Raw genomic sequence first — 24,403 nt, forward strand, 5'->3', positions numbered from 1 at the left:
GGGTTAGGGTTACACTGTAACGACATGGGTTAGGGTTAGGGTTACACTGTAACGACATGGGTTAGGGTTACACTGTGACGACATGGGTTAGGGTTACACTGTGACGACATGGGTTAGGGTTACACTGTGACGACATGGGTTAGAGTTACACTGTAACGACATGGGTTAGAGTTACACTGTGACGACATGGGTTAGGGTTACACTGTAACGACATGGGTTAGGGTTACACTGTGACGACATGGGTTAGAGTTACACTGTAACGACATGGGTTAGGGTTACACTGTGACGACATGGGTTAGGGTTACACTGTAACGACATGGGTTAGGGTTAGGGTTACACTGTAACGACATGGGTTAGAGTTACACTGTGACGACATGGGTTAGGGTTACACTGTGACGACATGGGTTAGGGTTAGGGTTACACTGTAACGACATGGGTTAGAGTTAGAGTTACACTGTAACGACATGGGTTAGGGTTACACTGTAACGACATGGGTTAGGGTTAGAGTTACACTGTAACGACATGGGTTAGAGTTACACTGTGACGACATGGGTTAGAGTTAGAGTTACACTGTAACGACATGGGTTAGAGTTACACTGTAACGACATGGGTTAGAGTTACACTGTAACGACATGGGTTAGAGTTAGAGTTACACTGTAACGACATGGGTTAGGGTTACACTGTAACGACATGGGTTAGAGTTAGGGTTACACTGTAACGACATGGGTTAGGGTTACACTGTGACGACATGGGTTAGGGTTAGGGTTACACTGTAACGACATGGGTTAGAGTTACTCTGTGACGACATGGGTTAGGGTTACACTGTGACGACATGGGTTAGGGTTACACTGTAACGACATGGGTTAGAGTTACACTGTGACGACATGGGTTAGGGTTACACTGTAACGACATGGGTTAGGGTTACACTGTAACGACATGGGTTAGGGTTACACTGTTACGACATGGGTTAGGGTTAGGGTTACACTGTAACGACATGGGTTAGGGTTACACTGTAACGACATGGGTTAGGGTTAGGGTTACACTGTGACGACATGGGTTAGGGTTACACTGTGACGACATGGGTTAGAGTTACACTGTAACGACATGGGTTAGGGTTACACTGTAACGACATGGGTTAGGGTTACACTGTGACGACATGGGTTAGAGTTACACTGTGACGACATGGGTTAGGGTTACACTGTGACGACATGGGTTAGGGTTACACTGTGACGACATGGGTTAGAGTTAGAGTTACACTGTAACGACATGGGTTAGGGTTACACTGTAACGACATGGGTTAGGGTTAGAGTTACACTGTAACGACATGGGTTAGAGTTACACTGTGACGACATGGGTTGGAGTTAGAGTTACACTGTAACGACATGGGTTAGAGTTACACTGTAACGACATGGGTTAGAGTTACACTGTAACGACATGGGTTAGAGTTAGAGTTACACTGTAACGACATGGGTTAGGGTTACACTGTAACGACATGGGTTAGAGTTAGGGTTACACTGTAACGACATGGGTTAGGGTTACACTGTGACGACATGGGTTAGGCTTAGGGTTACACTGTAACGACATGGGTTAGGGTTACACTGTGACGACATGGGTTAGAGTTAGGGTTACACTGTAACGACATGGGTTAGAGTTACACTGTGACGACATGGGTTAGGGTTACACTGTGACGACATGGGTTAGAGTTACACTGTAACGACATGGGTTAGGGTTACACTGTAACGACATGGGTTAGGGTTACACTGTGACGACATGGGTTAGGGTTACACTGTAACGACATGGGTTAGGGTTAGGGTTACACTGTGACGACATGGGTTAGGGTTACACTGTGACGACATGGGTTAGGGTTACACTGTAACGACATGGGTTAGGGTTACACTGTAACGACATGGGTTAGGGTTACACTGTAACGACATGGGTTAGGGTTACACTGTAACGACATGGGTTAGGGTTAGGGTTACACTGTAACGACATGGGTTAGGGTTACACTGTAACGACATGGGTTAGGGTTACACTGTGACGACATGGGTTAGAGTTAGGGTTACACTGTAACGACATGGGTTAGAGTTACACTGTGACGACATGGGTTAGGGTTACACTGTGACGACATGGGTTAGGGTTACACTGTAACGACATGGGTTAGAGTTACACTGTAACGACATGGGTTAGGGTTACACTGTAACGACATGGGTTAGGGTTACACTGTGACGACATGGGTTAGGGTTACACTGTAACGACATGGGTTAGGGTTACACTGTAACGACATGGGTTAGGGTTACACTGTGACGACATGGGTTAGGGTTACACTGTAACGACATGGGTTAGGGTTACACTGTAACGACATGGGTTAGGGTTACACTGTAACGACATGGGTTAGGGTTACACTGTGACGACATGGGTTAGGGTTACACTGTAACGACATGGGTTAGGGTTACACTGTAACGACATGGGTTAGGGTTACACTGTGACGACATGGGTTAGGGTTACACTGTGACGACATGGGTTAGGGTTACACTGTTACGACATGGGTTAGGGTTAGGGTTACACTGTAACGACATGGGTTAGGGTTACACTGTGACGACATGGGTTAGGGTTAGGGTTACACTGTAACGACATGGGTTAGGGTTACACTGTGACGACATGGGTTAGAGTTACACTGTAACGACATGGGTTAGGGTTACACTGTGACGACATGGGTTAGGGTTACACTGTAACGACATGGGTTAGAGTTACACTGTTACGACATGGGTTAGAGTTACACTGTAACGACATGGGTTAGGGTTAGGGTTACACTGTAACGACATGGGTTAGGGTTAGGGTTACACTGTAACGACATGGGTTAGGGTTACACTGTAACGACATGGGTTAGGGTTACACTGTAACGACATGGGTTATGGTTACACTGTGACGACATGGGTTATGGTTACACTGTAACGACATGGGTTAGGGTTACACTGTAACGACATGGGTTAGGGTTACACTGTAACGACATGGGTTATGGTTACACTGTAACGACATGGGTTAGGGTTACACTGTGACGACATGGGTTATGGTTACACTGTAACGACATGGGTTATGGTTACACTGTAACGACATGGGTTAGGGTTACACTGTAACGACATGGGTTAGGGTTAGGGTTACACTGTAACGACATGGGTTAGGGTTACACTGTAACGACATGGGTTAGAGTTACACTGTAACGACATGGGTTAGGGTTACACTGTGACGACATGGGTTAGGGTTAGGGTTACACTGTAACGACATGGGTTAGAGTTACACTGTAACGACATGGGTTAGGGTTACACTGTAACGACATGGGTTAGGGTTAGGGTTACACTGTAACGACATGGGTTAGGGTTACACTGTAACGACATGGGTTAGGGTTACACTGTGACGACATGGGTTAGGGTTACACTGTAACGACATGGGTTAGGGTTAGGGTTACACTGTGACGACATGGGTTAGGGTTAGAGTTACACTGTAACGACATGGGTTAGGGTTAGAGTTACACTGTGACGACATGGGTTAGGGTTACACTGTAACGACATGGGTTAGAGTTACACTGTGACGACATGGGTTAGGGTTACACTGTAACGACATGGGTTAGGGTTACACTGTGACGACATGGGTTATGGTTACACTGTAACGACATGGGTTAGGGTTACACTGTAACGACATGGGTTAGGGTTACACTGTGACGACATGGGTTAGGGTTACACTGTAACGACATGGGTTAGGGTTACACTGTAACGACATGGGTTAGGGTTACACTGTAACGACATGGGTTAGGGTTACACTGTGACGACATGGGTTAGAGTTACACTGTGACGACATGGGTTAGAGTTAGGGTTACACTGTAACGACATGGGTTAGGGTTACACTGTAACGACATGGGTTAGGGTTACACTGTAACGACATGGGTTAGGGTTACACTGTAACGACATGGGTTAGGGTTACACTGTGACGACATGGGTTAGGGTTACACTGTAACGACATGGGTTAGGGTTACACTGTAACGACATGGGTTAGGGTTACACTGTAACGACATGGGTTAGGGTTACACTGTAACGACATGGGTTAGGGTTACACTGTAACGACATGGGTTAGGGTTACACTGTAACGACATGGGTTAGGGTTACACTGTGACGACATGGGTTAGGGTTACACTGTGACGACATGGGTTAGAGTTACACTGTAACGACATGGGTTAGAGTTAGGGTTACACTGTAACGACATGGGTTAGGGTTACACTGTAACGACATGGGTTAGGGTTAGGGTTACACTGTAACGACATGGGTTAGGGTTACACTGTAACGACATGGGTTAGAGTTAGGGTTACACTGTAACGACATGGGTTAGGGTTACACTGTAACGACATGGGTTAGGGTTACACTGTAACGACATGGGTTAGGGTTACACTGTAACGACATGGGTTAGGGTTACACTGTAACGACATGGGTTAGGGTTACACTGTGACGACATGGGTTAGGGTTACACTGTGACGACATGGGTTAGAGTTACACTGTAACGACATGGGTTAGAGTTAGGGTTACACTGTAACGACATGGGTTAGGGTTACACTGTGACGACATGGGTTAGGGTTAGGGTTACACTGTAACGACATGGGTTAGGGTTACACTGTGACGACATGAGTTAGGGTTACACTGTAACGACATGGGTTAGAGTTACACTGTAACGACATGGGTTAGGGTTACACTGTAACGACATGGGTTAGGGTTACACTGTGACGACATGGGTTAGGGTTAGGGTTACACTGTGACGACATGGGTTAGGGTTAGAGTTACACTGTAACGACATGGGTTAGGGTTAGGGTTACACTGTGACGACATGGGTTAGGGTTACACTGTAACGACATGGGTTAGAGTTACACTGTGACGACATGGGTTAGGGTTACACTGTAACGACATGGGTTAGGGTTACACTGTGACGACATGGGTTAGGGTTACACTGTAACGACATGGGTTAGGGTTACACTGTAACGACATGGGTTAGGGTTACACTGTAACGACATGGGTTAGGGTTACACTGTGACGACATGGGTTAGAGTTACACTGTGACGACATGGGTTAGAGTTAGGGTTACACTGTAACGACATGGGTTAGGGTTACACTGTAACGACATGGGTTAGGGTTACACTGTAACGACATGGGTTAGGGTTACACTGTAACGACATGGGTTAGGGTTACACTGTGACGACATGGGTTAGGGTTACACTGTGACGACATGGGTTAGAGTTACACTGTAACGACATGGGTTAGAGTTAGGGTTACACTGTAACGACATGGGTTAGGGTTACACTGTGACGACATGGGTTAGGGTTAGGGTTACACTGTGACGACATGGGTTAGGGTTACACTGTAACGACATGGGTTAGGGTTAGGGTTACACTGTAACGACATGGGTTAGGGTTACACTGTAACGACATGGGTTAGGGTTAGGGTTACACTGTGACGACATGGGTTAGGGTTACACTGTAACGACATGGGTTAGAGTTACACTGTGACGACATGGGTTAGGGTTACACTGTAACGACATGGGTTAGGGTTACACTGTGACGACATGGGTTAGGGTTACACTGTAACGACATGGGTTAGGGTTACACTGTAACGACATGGGTTAGGGTTACACTGTAACGACATGGGTTAGGGTTACACTGTGACGACATGGGTTAGAGTTACACTGTGACGACATGGGTTAGAGTTAGGGTTACACTGTAACGACATGGGTTAGGGTTACACTGTAACGACATGGGTTAGGGTTACACTGTAACGACATGGGTTAGGGTTACACTGTAACGACATGGGTTAGGGTTACACTGTAACGACATGGGTTAGGGTTACACTGTAACGACATGGGTTAGGGTTACACTGTGACGACATGGGTTAGGGTTACACTGTGACGACATGGGTTAGAGTTACACTGTAACGACATGGGTTAGAGTTAGGGTTACACTGTAACGACATGGGTTAGGGTTACACTGTAACGACATGGGTTAGGGTTACACTGTAACGACATGGGTTAGGGTTACACTGTGACGACATGGGTTAGGGTTACACTGTAACGACATGGGTTAGGGTTACACTGTAACGACATGGGTTAGGGTTACACTGTGACGACATGGGTTAGGGTTACACTGTGACGACATGGGTTAGAGTTACACTGTAACGACATGGGTTAGGGTTACACTGTAACGACATGGGTTAGGGTTACACTGTAACGACATGGGTTAGGGTTACACTGTAACGACATGGGTTAGAGTTACACTGTAACGACATGGGTTAGGGTTACACTGTAACGACATGGGTTAGAGTTACACTGTAACGACATGGGTTAGGGTTACACTGTAACGACATGGGTTAGGGTTACACTGTAACGACATGGGTTAGGGTTACACTGTGACGACATGGGTTAGGGTTAGGGTTACACTGTGACGACATGGGTTAGGGTTAGAGTTACACTGTAACGACATGGGTTAGGGTTAGGGTTACACTGTGACGACATGGGTTAGGGTTACACTGTAACGACATGGGTTAGAGTTACACTGTGACGACATGGGTTAGGGTTACACTGTAACGACATGGGTTAGGGTTACACTGTGACGACATGGGTTAGGGTTACACTGTAACGACATGGGTTAGGGTTACACTGTAACGACATGGGTTAGGGTTACACTGTAACGACATGGGTTAGGGTTACACTGTGACGACATGGGTTAGAGTTACACTGTGACGACATGGGTTAGAGTTAGGGTTACACTGTAACGACATGGGTTAGGGTTACACTGTAACGACATGGGTTAGGGTTACACTGTAACGACATGGGTTAGGGTTACACTGTAACGACATGGGTTAGGGTTACACTGTGACGACATGGGTTAGGGTTACACTGTGACGACATGGGTTAGAGTTACACTGTAACGACATGGGTTAGAGTTAGGGTTACACTGTAACGACATGGGTTAGGGTTACACTGTGACGACATGGGTTAGGGTTAGGGTTACACTGTGACGACATGGGTTAGGGTTACACTGTAACGACATGGGTTAGGGTTAGGGTTACACTGTAACGACATGGGTTAGGGTTACACTGTAACGACATGGGTTAGGGTTAGGGTTACACTGTGACGACATGGGTTAGGGTTACACTGTAACGACATGGGTTAGAGTTACACTGTGACGACATGGGTTAGGGTTACACTGTAACGACATGGGTTAGAGTTACACTGTAACGACATGGGTTAGAGTTACACTGTAACGACATGGGTTAGGGTTACACTGTAACGACATGGGTTAGGGTTACACTGTGACGACATGGGTTAGGGTTAGGGTTACACTGTGACGACATGGGTTAGGGTTAGAGTTACACTGTAACGACATGGGTTAGGGTTAGGGTTACACTGTGACGACATGGGTTAGGGTTACACTGTAACGACATGGGTTAGAGTTACACTGTGACGACATGGGTTAGGGTTACACTGTAACGACATGGGTTAGGGTTACACTGTGACGACATGGGTTAGGGTTACACTGTAACGACATGGGTTAGGGTTACACTGTAACGACATGGGTTAGGGTTACACTGTAACGACATGGGTTAGGGTTACACTGTGACGACATGGGTTAGAGTTACACTGTGACGACATGGGTTAGAGTTAGGGTTACACTGTAACGACATGGGTTAGGGTTACACTGTAACGACATGGGTTAGGGTTACACTGTAACGACATGGGTTAGGGTTACACTGTAACGACATGGGTTAGGGTTACACTGTGACGACATGGGTTAGGGTTACACTGTGACGACATGGGTTAGAGTTACACTGTAACGACATGGGTTAGAGTTAGGGTTACACTGTAACGACATGGGTTAGGGTTACACTGTGACGACATGGGTTAGGGTTAGGGTTACACTGTGACGACATGGGTTAGGGTTACACTGTAACGACATGGGTTAGGGTTAGGGTTACACTGTAACGACATGGGTTAGGGTTACACTGTAACGACATGGGTTAGGGTTAGGGTTACACTGTGACGACATGGGTTAGGGTTACACTGTAACGACATGGGTTAGAGTTACACTGTGACGACATGGGTTAGGGTTACACTGTAACGACATGGGTTAGGGTTACACTGTGACGACATGGGTTAGGGTTACACTGTAACGACATGGGTTAGGGTTACACTGTAACGACATGGGTTAGGGTTACACTGTAACGACATGGGTTAGGGTTACACTGTGACGACATGGGTTAGAGTTACACTGTGACGACATGGGTTAGAGTTAGGGTTACACTGTAACGACATGGGTTAGGGTTACACTGTAACGACATGGGTTAGGGTTACACTGTAACGACATGGGTTAGGGTTACACTGTAACGACATGGGTTAGGGTTACACTGTAACGACATGGGTTAGGGTTACACTGTGACGACATGGGTTAGAGTTACACTGTAACGACATGGGTTAGGGTTACACTGTAACGACATGGGTTAGGGTTACACTGTAACGACATGGGTTAGGGTTACACTGTAACGACATGGGTTAGAGTTACACTGTAACGACATGGGTTAGGGTTACACTGTAACGACATGGGTTAGAGTTACACTGTAACGACATGGGTTAGGGTTACACTGTAACGACATGGGTTAGGGTTACACTGTAACGACATGGGTTAGGGTTACACTGTAACGACATGGGTTAGAGTTACACTGTAACGACATGGGTTAGGGTTACACTGTAACGACATGGGTTAGGGTTACACTGTAACGACATGGGTTAGAGTTACACTGTAACGACATGGGTTAGGGTTACACTGTAACGACATGGGTTAGGGTTACACTGTAACGACATGGGTTAGGGTTAGGGTTACACTGTAACGACATGGGTTAGGGTTACACTGTAACGACATGGGTTAGGGTTACACTGTAACGACATGGGTTAGGGTTACACTGTAACGACATGGGTTAGGGTTACACTGTGACGACATGGGTTATGGTTACACTGTGACGACATGGGTTAGGGTTAGGGTTACACTGTGACGACATGGGTTAGGGTTACACTGTAACGACATGGGTTAGGGTTACACTGTGACGACATGGGTTAGAGTTACACTGTAACGACATGGGTTAGGGTTACACTGTAACGACATGGGTTAGGGTTACACTGTAACGACATGGGTTAGGGTTACACTGTAACGACATGGGTTAGGGTTACACTGTGACGACATGGGTTAGGGTTACACTGTGACGACATGGGTTAGGGTTAGGGTTACACTGTGACGACATGGGTTAGAGTTACACTGTAACGACATGGGTTAGGGTTACACTGTAACGACATGGGTTAGGGTTACACTGTGACGACATGGGTTAGGGTTACACTGTGACGACATGGGTTAGAGTTACACTGTAACGACATGGGTTAGGGTTACACTGTGACGACATGGGTTAGGGTTACACTGTAACGACATGGGTTAGGGTTAGGGTTACACTGTAACGACATGGGTTAGGGTTACACTGTGACGACATGGGTTAGGGTTACACTGTGACGACATGGGTTAGGGTTACACTGTAACGACATGGGTTAGGGTTACACTGTAACGACATGGGTTAGGGTTACACTGTGACGACATGGGTTAGGGTTACACTGTAACGACATGGGTTAGGGTTACACTGTAACGACATGGGTTAGGGTTAGGGTTACACTGTGACGACATGGGTTAGGGTTACACTGTAACGACATGGGTTAGGGTTAGAGTTACACTGTGACGACATGGGTTAGGGACATGACACAATTTGAGAGGAGACAGGGTGAAAAAGAACTTCAATTTATTGGTGGTCGTTCTTTTTGTTCAAAAGCAGAGATAATGTTACATTTTTGGTTCACAACTTCCCACATGTTTAGCTTCAGAGTGCAGGTGCTATTCTAACAAAACGAATCTAACTAGAAATCTAAAGTTTACCCCTACCTAAAGGCCCTGACAGAATGTTAAACAAAATCACAATTCTAAATCCCTAACTACCCTAACTAACCAAAATTACAATAAGTTAACAAAAGAAAGACCTGGCACCCCTACATGGTGGAGGTAGGAACCAGGCTTCTTATTTAACAAGGATGAATAATAGTTTACAGACTCACAGGCAACTTAAAGATTACTTCAAACAAAACTGGGCTAAACAAAGCAAATCATAACTTACGGCATAACGAACCAGAAACAAAACAAACAAAATAATAAGGCAGGCACAAGAGAGGACAAGAGGGATCGATTCTCTGCTGCTGAATGCTGTCGTCCCCTCCAGAGCAAGAGTTCAACTGAGCCTTTATACAGAGACAGGATTCTCTGCTGCTGAATGCTGTCGTCCGCTCCAGAGCAAGAGTTCAACTGAGCCTTTATACAGAGACAGGAAGAGTGCCCAGCCAACAGGAAACTGGTGTTGTCAGGGAGAACCAATAAGGACCAGAGGGGGGCAGGTCCAATCAGGGACCTGTCACTCAGAGCCATGTGTGTCAATTCACTTGAGTACTGTAGCAAAATAAATATACAACTTGTCACATGCCATAAAACATAATAACAAATACCAAACTTATAATTATTATCCTAATTTAATAGCCACCATAAATAATAATTATACTTAAAGGTATATTCAGTGATTTCACTTAATTCAAATATCACTTCTTTTTTTGTTTTGTTGTGATAATCCTCCCTACTATAGAGTGTGCTGACCATATAAGGAGTTCCTCCCTGTCCCCAGTTAACCCCTGGGGGTCAAAAAACCTTAGGTTTCGTTTTTGACTCTCTATCCTGATTGGACGAAAGGCTGGGTCCCACAGCCAAAAACGAAACCTAAGGTTTTTTGAGTAAAATCACTGAATATACCTTTAAACAAATAATCAAAAGGACCGTGGTCCGTAACATATGGGCCGAATGCATCAACTATAGCAGCTAGTAGGAGGGGCTGAGGCCTGGAGTCTTCATCTCCTCGGTGGTGGTGTTGTCTTTAGGAGGGGCTGAGGCCTGGAGTCTTCATCTCCTCGGTGGTGGTGTTGTCTTTAGGAGGGGCTGAGGCCTGGAGTCTTCATCTCCTCTGTGGTGGTGTTGTCTTTAGAAGGGGCTGAGGCCTGGAGTCTTCATCTCCTCTGTGGTGGTGTTGTCTTTAGAAGGGGCTGAGGCCTGGAGTCTTCATCTCCTCTGTGGTGGTGTTGTCTTCAGGAGGGGCTGAGGCCTGGAGTCTTCATCTCCTCGGTGGTGGTGTTGTCTTTAGGACGGGCTGAGGTCTGGGCTGCTCATCTCCTCGGTGGTGGTGTTGTCTTTAGGACGGGCTGAGGCCTGGGCTGTTCATCTCCTCTGTGGTGGTGGTGTCTTTAGGACGGGCTGAGGCCTGGGCTGTTCATCTCCTCGGTGGTGGTGTTGTCTTTAGGAGGGGCTGAGGTCTGGAGTCTTCATCTCCTCGGTGGTGGTGTTGTCTTTAGGAGGGTCTCAGGCCTGGGCTGCTCATCTCCTCGGTGGTGGGAGTGGGACTGGACCTGAGGCTGACCAGTGACTTGTAGCTGGCCACCGGCGTCAGCGGGACCGTACCTATGTTCCCTCAGCTCTATGTTCCCTCAGCCTACGACAACCTACCTCCTCCCTCACCCTAACCCTAACCTCCCCCGGGGCAGACACCTAAACCTAACCGCAACCCTCTCCCGACCCGCAGCGCACCTCAGGGCTGAGGGAACATAGGGCTGAGGGAACATAGGTATGACCCCGCGTCAGCGAGCCACACAGTCCTCTGAGAGACGGAGACACCTCCTCACCTACGGACAGACCACAGGACAGACGTACGCACCATTAATGATCCCGTCTAATTATGACAAAATATCCTGTGTTAGACGGCCCTCCGCAGTCGCTAGTCGCGATAGATTTATTCTTACCTCCCGTTGTTGTCGATCGACTTTGAAGTGGCGTGGCTAATTTTAGCTGCTACACACACACATTCACACGACAACATCCAGTCCCTCGGTAAAAGTGGTCCGTGTTTATAAATCGACTGGGCGCTATAATGTAGTGGCTTAAATAACCCCGGGCGTCTTTAATGAGACACATACTTACCTACCGACCACAGGACGGACAGATACGCACCATTGATGCCGAGCGAGAACCATCAATATGTCCGCTGTCCGTGGAAAAGCTTCATCAAATACATACAATTATGAAACGGGTCGTTTCGAGGAAGCAATCTGATTGGTTGAAACAGCCTTCTAGCCGTGGTTCAAACGAGCACCGTTCACCACCGAATCAAAACAAAGAATTCAGCTGCTCTGTTCTCCCAGAGCGCTAGCAGACTGGGTGGCTAGGCTAGCTAGTTTCTTGGGACATTTGTGGTCGTATAGTGACTACATCTGTCATTAAGGAAATAGTAGTGTTAAGGGTAACTGTTGTATAATTGCAATATTATATTTTTTTAATACCATTTTGAAAAACACATTTTAAATAGTTACGGTAATTTTTTTAATTGTTTACTTTATTTAGAAAAGCAATGTACAGTAACTTTTCACATCCCTTATACAAAACAAACACAATCAATTATCCTATTTTCCCCATGTCCTGTGTCCCTCTTAAGTTCTACCAGTATATTAATTATGGAACAATGCAATTAAAGTCATTCATTTCTGTAGGAGTTGATATCATTTTCCATAATAATTTGGTTACAGTCAAGTTTTTACAGTATTTGGGTCCATCTGCTTGCGTGTTGCCGATATGGGTTTCTTCATGAACTGACACAGCAAATATTGTGGAATGTGAAAAGATGAGAAGAACCTTGTGAAGTCTAGTAGCTATTTAGCTAGCTGGAGTGACCTAGCTTTAAAGGAGAATTCCATAATAAAAGGCTTTCTTTGTAGTTGTTATGTCCCCACCAAAGAGGTCCAGGTGTTATTTTGTGCAAAAGCTCCTTATTGGCTATTTCCCCTACCTTAAGCCCTACATGAATTGCATTGAATTGAATGGGAATTGAATGGGGCTATGGGGTGTTATGCTAATTTGCTTATTTCCATCGCTCAAAATTATAATTTCTTTGTATACATCCTCTCTTCATAATGTAAATAATATCCCAAGCGGCACACTTTACTACTTCTTTCGATGGAAATAAGTGAATTAGCACAACACCCCATAGCCCCATTAAATTCCCATTCAATGCAATGCAATTCATTGAGGGCTTATGGTAGGGAAAATAGCCAATAAGGAGTTTTTGCACAAAAAAACACCTGGACCTCTTTGGTGGGGACGTAACGACTACAAAGAAAGGTAAGAAAGATAAGAAAGCATTCTAGCATGGAATTCTCCTTTAAGCTCAATCAATCAATCAATCAATCAATCAATCAATCAATCATATTTATTGTTACTTCCATTATACACTGGGGCATACAGGGGAGCAAAATAGCGTTCTCCATGGCTCATGGTACTTCACATTTAAAAACAATAGACACATTAAAAAGAGGCAGGGCCTTATTAAAAAAAACATTAAAGGACCACTTCACCAATTTTCAACCTATCTTCATATAGTAGGTCCTCACTAATAATCATGAAGGAATGGTGCAATTTCTTTCTACTCGGTCTGTGTCTCATAGCAGGGCTGTGGGCAGTTCAGAAAACCGTCTTCCAGTGACATCATCGATGGGGAATACAAGCTAATAGAAACTGCAGGTTTTCTATAGTCCTGAAAAGTTGCAATGTGAAAATGGAAGCCATCGTTCTCACGATAATGAAAATCTAAATATTTTTGTAAAAAAATCTTGTTTAAAAAAAAATCTGCCTAATGATGATGATGTCACTGGAAGACGGTTTCTGAACTGCCCACAGCCCTCCTATGAGACACAGACTGAGTAGGAAGAAATCGTGCCATTTTTTCATGATTATTATTGAGGACCTATTATATGAAGATACATTGAAAAGTGGTGAAGTGGTCCTTTAAGAAGGTAAAAGGAGCAGACAACATAGGCAGGAAAACGTGCTCATGCTTTCAAAGTGCATGTGTGTAAGGTGCTGTTCATCCCTCATTGGGGGCGATATCTAGTATTTTTTATCTCCATATCAGCTCAATCTACAATTCAAATTGTAACGTACGAGATTTTCCTTCAGTTTCCAGGATCTGTATTTAGACCGTCCGTCATCACATCTTCCTCAGAGCTCAGAGTCTTCAGTATGTCATTATAACGCCCAGTCAGAGCTTATATAAATGGTAAATGGTGCATTTATATAGCGCCTTTATCCAAGGCGCTTTACATAGACTGTGCATTACATTCACCCACCTTTACAGAGATGGTGCGTTACATTCACCCATTCACACACCTTTACAGAGATGGTGCGTTACATTCACCCATTCACACACCTTTACAGAGATGGTGCATTACATTCACCCATTCACACACATTTACATAGATTGTGCATTACATTCACCCATTCACACACCTTTACAGAGATGGTGCGTTACATTCACCCATTCACACACACATTCACACACCTTTACATAGATTGTGCATTACATTCACCCATTCACACACACATTCATACACCTTTACATAGATGGTGCATTGCATTCACCCATTCACACACACATTCACACACCTTTACATAGATGGTGCATTACATTCACCCATTCACACACACCCATTCACACACCTTTACATAGATTGTGCATTACATTCACCCATTCACACACACCCATTCACACACCTTTACATAGATGGTGCATTACATTCACCCATTCACACACCTTTACATAGATGGTGCATTACATTCACCCATTCACACACCTTTACATAGATGGTGCATTACATTCACCCATTCACACACCTTTACATAGATGGTGCATTACATTCACCCATTCACACACCTTTACATAGATTGTGCATTACATTCACCCATTCACACACCTTTACATAGATTGTGCATTACATTCACCCATTCACACACATTCATACACCTTTACATAGATGGTGCATTACATTCACCCATTCACACACACATTCATACACCTTTACATAGATGGTGCATTACATTCACCCATTCACACACACATTCACACCTTTACATAGATGGTGCATTACATTCACCCATTCACACACACATTCATACACCTTTACATAGATGGTGCATTACATTCACCCATTCACACACACATTCATACACCTTTACATAGATGGTGCATTACATTCACCCATTCACACACACATTCACACACCTTTACATAGATTGTGCATTACATTCACCCATTCACACACACATTCATACACCTTTACAGAGATTGTGCATTACATTCACCCATTCATACACCTTTACATAGATGGTGCATTACATTCACCCATTCACACACATTCACACACCTTTACATAGATTGTGCATTACATTCACCCATTCATACACCTTTACATAGATGGTGCATTACATTCACCCATTCACACACACATTCACACACCTTTACATATATTGTGCATTACATTCACCCATTCACACACATTCATACACCTTTACATAGATTGTGCATTACATTCACCCATTCACACACATTCACACACCTTTACATAGATTGTGCATTACATTCACCCATTCATACACCTTTACATAGATGGTGCATTACATTCACCCATTCACACACACATTCATACACCTTTACAGAGATTGTGCATTACATTCCACCCATTCATACACCTTTACATAGATGGTGCATTACATTCACCCATTCACACACATTCACACACCTTTACATAGATTGTGCATTACATTCACCCATTCACACACCTTTACATAGATGGTGCATTACATTCACCCATTCACACACACATTCATACACCGATGGCAGCGGAAACCATGCAAGGCACCAACTAGCACATCGGGAGCAATTAGGGGTTCAGTGTCTTGCTCAAGGACACTTTGACAGTAACTCTGGGGGAGCCCACAGGGTTCGAACTGGCAACCTTACGGTTACCATCCAGCCACTCTACCCCTGAGCCACCGCCGCCCCGTGTATATATACTGTATCGTATGATATTTATCAGGTTTACGAGAGCATAGTGTTGGTATATGGAGCCAGGGTTTTATGAAGGGTTATGGAGGGTTTTATTATCGTCATTTCTCTGTTGAGCGACATTTAGCGCTGAAGGTCTTCTCACTGCGGAGGTTTTGACATTATGGATATGTTTTTTTAATCATGTTTACTATGAAAACATGAATGTCCTGTCAGTCGGTTAGTCTCCTTGTGACCACTGTTGTTTTTGCCTATTATTTTATTTTAGTTTTAGTCATTAGTCTTTGGACTGAAACTTCATTTAGTTTTAGTCACATTTTAGTCACCTGGAATGTCTTGGTGTTAGTCTAGTTTTAGTCGACTAAATGTCATAAGATTTTAGTCGACTAAATCTACAGGTGATTTAGTCGACTAAAATGTATTTTGGCGGGCCTTGATGCCGTCGTAATGACTGTTTTTAGTTTTACACTTGCTGAAAATAGCCGATCTACAAGTTCACAACGCGTCGCATTGTGAGCTTGTAGATCGGCTATTTCCAGCATGCAACAAAGTGTACAATGACTTATACTGGATCTCTTGTCCACTAGTCCCTTCCTAACATTGTAGTCTAGTTTTTATTTGTTGACGAAATTGTCAGTATTTTTTGTCTTAGTTTTAGTCATCGTAGCTTAGTTTTCATTTAGTTTTCTTCAAACCTATTTCGTCTTAGTTTTAGTCGACGAAAACAACACTGCTTGTGACATCACGTGACATCATCAGGGATGGAGATCCCTCGTCAATATTAAGCCCATATATGGGAACGCCCTGATTGATGACATCTCTGATGTCATCAATATTGGCCAGCGACTCTACATCTGACCTCAAACCCTTACATCTCCATATATGGAGCTGACCCGTTGAGCTGACATTCCATTATTGTATGTTGATCTGACCTCATTAACCCATTCTGACCTGAGATCAGATTCATACGAGGTTTTCCACTGGACACACACTGGTCTGATTAACCCATTCTGACCTGAGATCATATTCTAAAAATGTCAGTCGTTCTTCGATTTTTCAAAAATAGCAGACCTACAAGCTCATAGCGCGCCACTCGGTGGCAGTCAGGGGGGCAGTCAGACAGATATTTAACCAGGGGGGCAGTCAGACAGATATTTAACCAGGGGGGCAGTCAGACAGATATTTAACCAGGGGGGCAGTCAGACAGATATTTAACCAGGGGGGCAGTCAGACAGATATTTAACCAGGGGGGCAGTCAGACAGATATTTAACCAGGGGGGCAGTCAGACAGATATTTAACCAGGGGGCAGTCAGACAGATATTTAACCAGGGGGGCAGTCAGACAGATATTTAACCAGGGGGGCAGTCAGACAGATATTTAACCAGGGGGGCAGTCAGACAGATATTTAACCAGGGGGGCAGTCAGACAGATATTTAACCAGGGGGGCAGTCAGACAGATATTTAACCAGGGGGGCAGTCAGACAGATATTTAACCAGGGGGGCAGTCAGACAGATATTTAACCAGGGGGGCAGTCAGACAGATATTTAACCAGGGGGGCAGTCAGACAGATATTTTGTGAAGCCACTATAAGGAAATCGGGATTTCCTGAAAGTTCATATAATGGCCTGTTGTGGCGCTGTCATTGGGCTCAAAAAACCCCATAGCTCCATAGAGATCCATGTATTTGGGCCCAACTTCACCTAGACTGTATTACCTTAATAAACATGGTCATGAATACTTTCTGCTTCCAGTCACTAGTTTAAAGTCTCATTTCTCATGTCATAATATTCTTTTTGGAAAATTATGGTCCCATTTATAAAAAAAATGACCATAAAGTCGCGTATGTTCTGAGGGGCGTGGCTACCGTTACAGTCTATGATCGGGATTCCCCACCCACTCGAGTCAAAATAAAAACCAACGGAGAAGAAGGGGGGGGGGGGGGGGGGGAAGTCCCGCCTCGTTGTCTGGGCCAGCCAATGGGCCAGCTGGGCCCAAACGGAGCCAGCCAATGGGCCAGCTGGGCCCAAACGGATCTAGAAATATGGCGACTTACAATTCAAGGACTGACAGGCTTCATGTTACGTCCATGTTAGACCCGGGGAACGCTGTGTTGGTCACAGCACTACACCACTGGCCTACTGTACCTACTGTACGTCCTGTTGGCCTACTGTACGTACTCGTCCCACTTCCTGTACAGTAGCGTATCCATGGCGACGGCGTTGGCGCCCGGGGCGCACGGCGAAGGCCACTGATTGGTCAGATGAGCTGTCAGTTCCTGTCTGGAGCGCGCGTCGTTGTTCTTCAGAACCGTCCTGGATGCACATGCACGCACACACGCACACGCACACACGCGCACGCACACACGCGCACACACACACGTGCGCACACACGCACGCACACACGCACGCATGCACGCACGCACACGCGCACACGCACACGCACACGCACACGCACACACGCACGCGCGCACGCACGCACGCACGCACGCACGCACGCACGCACGCACGCACGCACGCACGCACGCACGCACGCACACGCACGCACGCAAGTATTTATTTAAAAAAGCTTTTAAGACGCGGACAAAGACAACTCATGGCGTCAGACACAGTTTTTTGGGACAAACAAATGATTATTAATTGAGAAGAAAAACAACAAACAAAGTGTTGTTTTTCTGCCCTGTGCAATTTTTTGAAGAAAAAAAAAGAAAAAGAAGAGGTTTAAAGGTGCAGTGAAATGACAAAGCCGTTTTTCACACTTTCAGACCATCTCCGTGGTCATTATATTGGCATACCTAACAATGGATGCCAACAAAAATGGGACAATTCTCATTTCTGTGTGTTTTTATATCAAAAGTCCATAAAAACGATTGTTTTATTTATTTATTAAAACGTTTAAAACGTGCTGCGTGATGACGTGTAGAGATACACATCGATAAAAGCCAATCGAAATTCTTTCTTTCTTAGCAGATTCTTACATAGCAGATCTACAAGCTCATAGCGCGCCACCGAGTGGCGCGATACAAGCTTGTAGGTCTGCTATTTTTGAAAAATCGAAGACACTTTTAGAATCTGATCTCAGGTCAGAATGGATTAATAATGAAACTGTCAGGATGTAATAGACATTTCTAGAATCTGATCTCAGGTCAGAATGGATTAATAATGAAACTGTCAGGATGTAATAGACATTTCTAGAATCTGATCTCAGGTCAGAATGGATTAATAATGAAACTGTCAGGATGTAATAGACATTTCTAGAATCTGATCTCAGGTCAGAATGGGTTAAATAGTTACTGTATCGATTTATAATGATTGAATCGCATCGCATCGCCCTAATGAACCAATATCGTCCATGTATTGTATTGTATTGTAACGTATCGTATATCGCATCGTATCGTGTGTGCATGGCGTGCGTGTGTGCGTGTGTGCGTGTATGGCGTGCGTGCGTGCGTGCGTGTGTGCGTGGCGTGCATGGCGTGTGTGCGTGCGTGTGTTTGTGTGTGCATGGCGTGTGTGCGTGCGTGTGTGCGTGTGTGCATGGCGTGCGTGTGTGCGTGTGTGCGTGGCGTGCATGGCGTGCATGGCGTGTGTGGCGTGTGTGTGTGCGTGTGTGCATGGCGTGCGTGCATGGCGTGCGTGGGGTGTGTGCGTGTGTGCGTGCATGGCGTGCGTGCATGGCGTGCGTGTGTGGCGTGCGTGCGTGCATGCGTGGCGTGTGTACGTGGCGTGCGTGTGTGCATGGCGTGCGTGGCGTGTGTGCGTGCGTGCATGGTGTGCGTGCGTGGTGTGCGTGCGTGTGCACACGGGCTCACAGCTGGTCGTGTAGCTCCCGGACGATGTGCTGCAGCTGCTGGGTCTCCAGGGCGTGGTCCAGGTGGGCGTGGCTCAGCGACCGCTGCAGATCTCTGTTCAGAGACTCAGAGACAGACAGCTGGGCCTCTCTGAGACACACCTGCTCCTCCAGGTACACCTACACACACACACACACACACACACACACACACACACAGAGACACCACGTCAGACAGCTGGGCCTCTCTGAGACACACCTGCTCCTCCACGTACACCTACACACACACACACACACACGCACGCACGCGCACGCACACACGCACGCACGCACGCACGCAAGTTTTTGATTGATTGATTGAAATATGTATTAACAGTTTGCAGAATTACAGTACATTTCAAGCACAAACTCAATACACAGACTGTTAAACTGTGAGTGGACGACCCAATTAAGCATTACACTTGTTTACAACAGGGTCCACCATGTTCAATTCATCAAAACATTTAAGGAGACGTACAAATAGACATTTCTATGTAGCTAAAGAACAGAACAGGAATTCATCATATAGGAAGCAAAAAGGGAAAAGAAACATATACAGTGAGGGGAAAGGGGGGGGGGGGGATTCAGATTAGTAGTTTACATCACACACACACACACTCACACTCACACTCACACACACACACACACACACACACACACTCACACTCACACTCACACTCACACTCACACTCACACTCACACTCACACTCACACACACACACACACGCACGAGGCCACATATACCTTCTGCTCTAGGACCATGCGGTATCTGTGCTCCAGCCGCTTGCACCTGCTGACCCAGCTGCTCTGCTGCGTAAAGATGGCCGCCGCCGTGGCCACGCCCCTGTCGGCCGTGGCCACGCCCCCTTCGGGCGTGCTGCCGCCGCTGCCGCTGCCCAGCGTGCGCATCTCCTCTTCGTCGTCACTGCTGATGCTGTCTGCACTGCAGCCACAGACCACCGGGGGGCGACACAACAACACAACACACTGCTGATGCTGTCTGCACTGCAGCCAGTCACCACAGGGGGGCGACACAACAACACAACACACTGCTGATGCTGTCTGCACTGCAGCCACACACCACCGGGGGGCGACACAACAACACAACACAACACACTGCTGATGCTGTCTGCACTGCAGCCACAGACCACTGGGGGGCGACACCACAACACAACACACTGCTGATGCTGTCTGCACTGCAGCCACAGACAACCGGGGGGCGACACAACAACACAACACACTGCTGATGCTGTCTGCACTGCAGCCAGTCACCACAGGGGGGCGACACAACAACACAACAACACAACACACTGCTGATGCTGTCTGCACTGCAGCCACAGACCACAGGGGGGCGACACCACAACACAACACACTGCTGATGCTGTCTGCACTGCAGCCACAGACAACCGGGGGGCGACACCACAACACAACACACTGCTGATGCTGTCTGCACTGCAGCCACAGACAACCGGGGGGCGACACAACAACACAACACACTGCTGATGCTGTCTGCACTGCAGCCAGTCACCACAGGGGGGCGACACAACAACACAACAACACAACACACTGCTGATGCTGTCTGCACTGCAGCCAGTCACCACAGGGGGGCGACACGACAACACAACACACTGCTGATGCTGTCTGCACTGCAGCCACAGACCACCGGGGGGCGACACAACAACACAACAACACAACACACTGCTGATGCTGTCTGCACTGCAGCCACAGACCACCGGGGGGCGACACAACAACACAACACACTGCTGATGCTGTCTGCACTGCAGCCAGTCACCACAGGGGGGCGACACCACAACACAACACAACACACTGCTGATGCTGTCTGCACTGCAGCCACACACCACAGGGGGGCGACACCACAACACAACACACTGCTGATGCTGTCTGCACTGCAGCCACACACCACCGGGGGGCGACACAACAACACAACACACTGCTGATGCTGTCTGCACTGCAGCCAGTCACCACCGGGGGGCGACAACACAACACAACAACAACACAACACACTGCTGATGCTGTCTGCACTGCAGCCACACACCACAGGGGGGCGACAACACGACACAACACAACACACTGCTGATGCTGTCTGCACTGCAGCCACAGACCACCGGGGGGCGACACAACAACACAACACACTGCTGATGCTGTCTGCACTGCAGCCAGTCACCACAGGGGGGCGACACCACAACACAACAACACAACACACTGCTGATGCTGTCTGCACTGCAGCCACAGACCACAGGGGGGCGACACCACAACACAACACAACAACACACTGCTGATGCTGTCATCATCAACACCTCAGTAACCTCAGGCTGCGTCCCATCTGCCCTCAAGTCAGCCAGAGTAACACCACTCCTCAAAAAACCAACCCTTGACCCCTCAGATGTCAAGAACTACAGACCGGTATCACTCCTTTCATTTATTTCTAAAACCATTGAACGTGTTGTCTCCAAACCAGCTTTCTCTCCATCTCTCACAGAACAACCTGCTGGATCCCAACCAGTCCGGATTCAAGAAAGCCCACTCCACAGAAACTGCCCTGCTGGCAGTCACAGAAGCACTGCATGCTGCCCAAGCTGCTTCCCACTCTGCAGTACTGATTCTCCTAGACCTATCAGCAGCATTTGACACAGTGAACCACCAGCTGCTCCTAGACACCCTAGCGGAGCTAGGCATCGGTGGAACGGCACTAAAGTGGTTCTCCTCCTACCTCACCGATCAGACCTACCAGGTTTCCTGGAAAGGTCTGTTATCATCCCCCCGAACCCTCCAAACTGGGGTCCCACAGGGATCTGTACTTGGTCCCCTCCTTTTCTCACTGTACACTAAATCCCTTGGCACTATCATCTCTGCTCACAATATATCCTATCACTGCTACGCCGATGACACACAACTGTTCCTATCCTTCCCCCCCTCTGCCACTCAGGTGGAAGAGCGCATCACTGCATGCCTGGCTGACATCTCACAGTGGATGTCCTCCAACCACCTCAAGCTGAACCCAGACAAGACTGAGCTTCTCTTCTTCCCAGCTAAGTCCTGCCCTATGCGGGAGCTAACTATCTCCGTAGACAACGCCCTGGTAACGTCTGTCCCAACAGCCAGGAATCTTGGTGTTGTCCTGGACAGTCAGCTCTCTTTCAAAGCTCACATCACAGCTGTCACTCGATCATGTAGGTTCACACTCTATAACATACGACGAATTAGACCGTTCCTCACCCAGGAATCAGCCCAGCTCCTAATCCAGACAACAGTCTTGTCAAAACTCGACTGTTGTAACTCCCTCCTTACTAGCCTACCAGCATGTGCACTTAAGCCTCTCCAGCTGATCCAAAATGCTGCAGCTCGCTTGGTCTTCAACCAGCCAAAATTCTCACATGTCTCCCCCCTGCTCCGTTCCCTCCACTGGCTCAGGGAAGCTGGAAGTACCCTCACTAAAAACGCCGGAACAACGCTCCACACGTCCCAAACTCTTCTCCCTTCTGGCTCCAAAACTGTGGCATGCACTTCCCATTGCAGTCAGAACTGCAGCATCACTCCCAATCTTCCGCCGTAGCCTGAAAACCCACCTCTTCAGACTCCATCATGGCCCATAGCACTTACCCTAACCCCTTAGATAGCATTTCTGTAGACTTAGATAGCATCTGATACAGACTTATAGCATGTTATGTAGACAGCACTATAATTGTATTGTATATAGTCATAGCACGCCATAGTACATATGTATAGCATAGTAGTGAATATGTATAGTTTATATGTATAGTGTATGTATAGTTTCATTATATAGATATTCAACTGTTACTTTCATAGCTTCCGCATGTTTCATGATAAATGCTTTCATGTGATGTATTCCCATGCTTTTGTTCTTGCTTAATGTAAGTCGCTCTGGATTAAGAGCGTCTGCTAAATGCCTACATTGTAAATTGTCTGCACTGCAGCCACACACCACCGGGGGGCGACACAACATTGATTGATTGATTGAAGTATTTATTAACCCATTCTGACCTGAGATCAGATTCATACGAGGTTTCCACTGGACACACACTGGTCTGATTTTAACCCATTCTGATCTCAGGTCAGAATGGGTTAACCCATTCTGACCTGAGATCAGATTCTAAGAAATGTCTTCTACATCCTGCCGGTTTTCTGTAAAAGCCGTGTTTCTGTGTCAGGAGTCTCACCTGGTGCGTTTTTGAACTTTGAACTTGCCTCTGTGTTTGAGTCTGCAATTGGGTTCACCTAGACTTCCATACCGTAGAATATGTTGTTACAGGAAGGGACCCCCAGAATGACATGTCTTTATTACATGGCTTAACCCATTCTGACCGGGAACCCATTTTGGTGTTATAGCATCATGTTATGCTTTAGCTATTGAAAAATAGCAGATCTACAAGCTCATAGCGCGCCACCGAGTGGCGCGCTACGAGCTTGTAGGTCTGCTATTTTTTGAAAAATCGAAGAGCGACTGACATTTTTTATAATCTGATCTCAGGTCAGAATGGGTTCATCAGACCAGTGTGT

The 24,403-nt window shown here is 46.4% G+C and overlaps 1 protein-coding gene across 1 annotated transcript in view; it reads right to left on the reverse strand.

Moving 5' to 3' along the window:
* Positions 1–18,203: 18,203 nt before the first annotated feature.
* Positions 18,204–24,403, reverse strand: part of rundc3b (RUN domain containing 3b) — a gene marked incomplete at its 3' end in the record, with an annotated part of 9,079 nt that continues 2,879 nt past the window's right edge. The window contains exons 3-5 of the mRNA XM_083761270.1: positions 20,609–20,807; positions 19,848–20,005; positions 18,204–18,351 (exon numbers count right to left, since the gene is read on the reverse strand). Coding sequence (XP_083617396.1) covers positions 18,204–18,351; positions 19,848–20,005; positions 20,609–20,807 — 505 coding nt within the window. The remainder of the gene's footprint in view (positions 18,352–19,847; positions 20,006–20,608; positions 20,808–24,403) is intronic.

Source organism: Protomyctophum parallelum (genome assembly GCF_964188405.1).
Source record: "Protomyctophum parallelum genome assembly, chromosome: 3".
In the NCBI taxonomy this organism is placed as follows: Eukaryota; Metazoa; Chordata; class Actinopteri; order Myctophiformes; family Myctophidae; genus Protomyctophum; species Protomyctophum parallelum.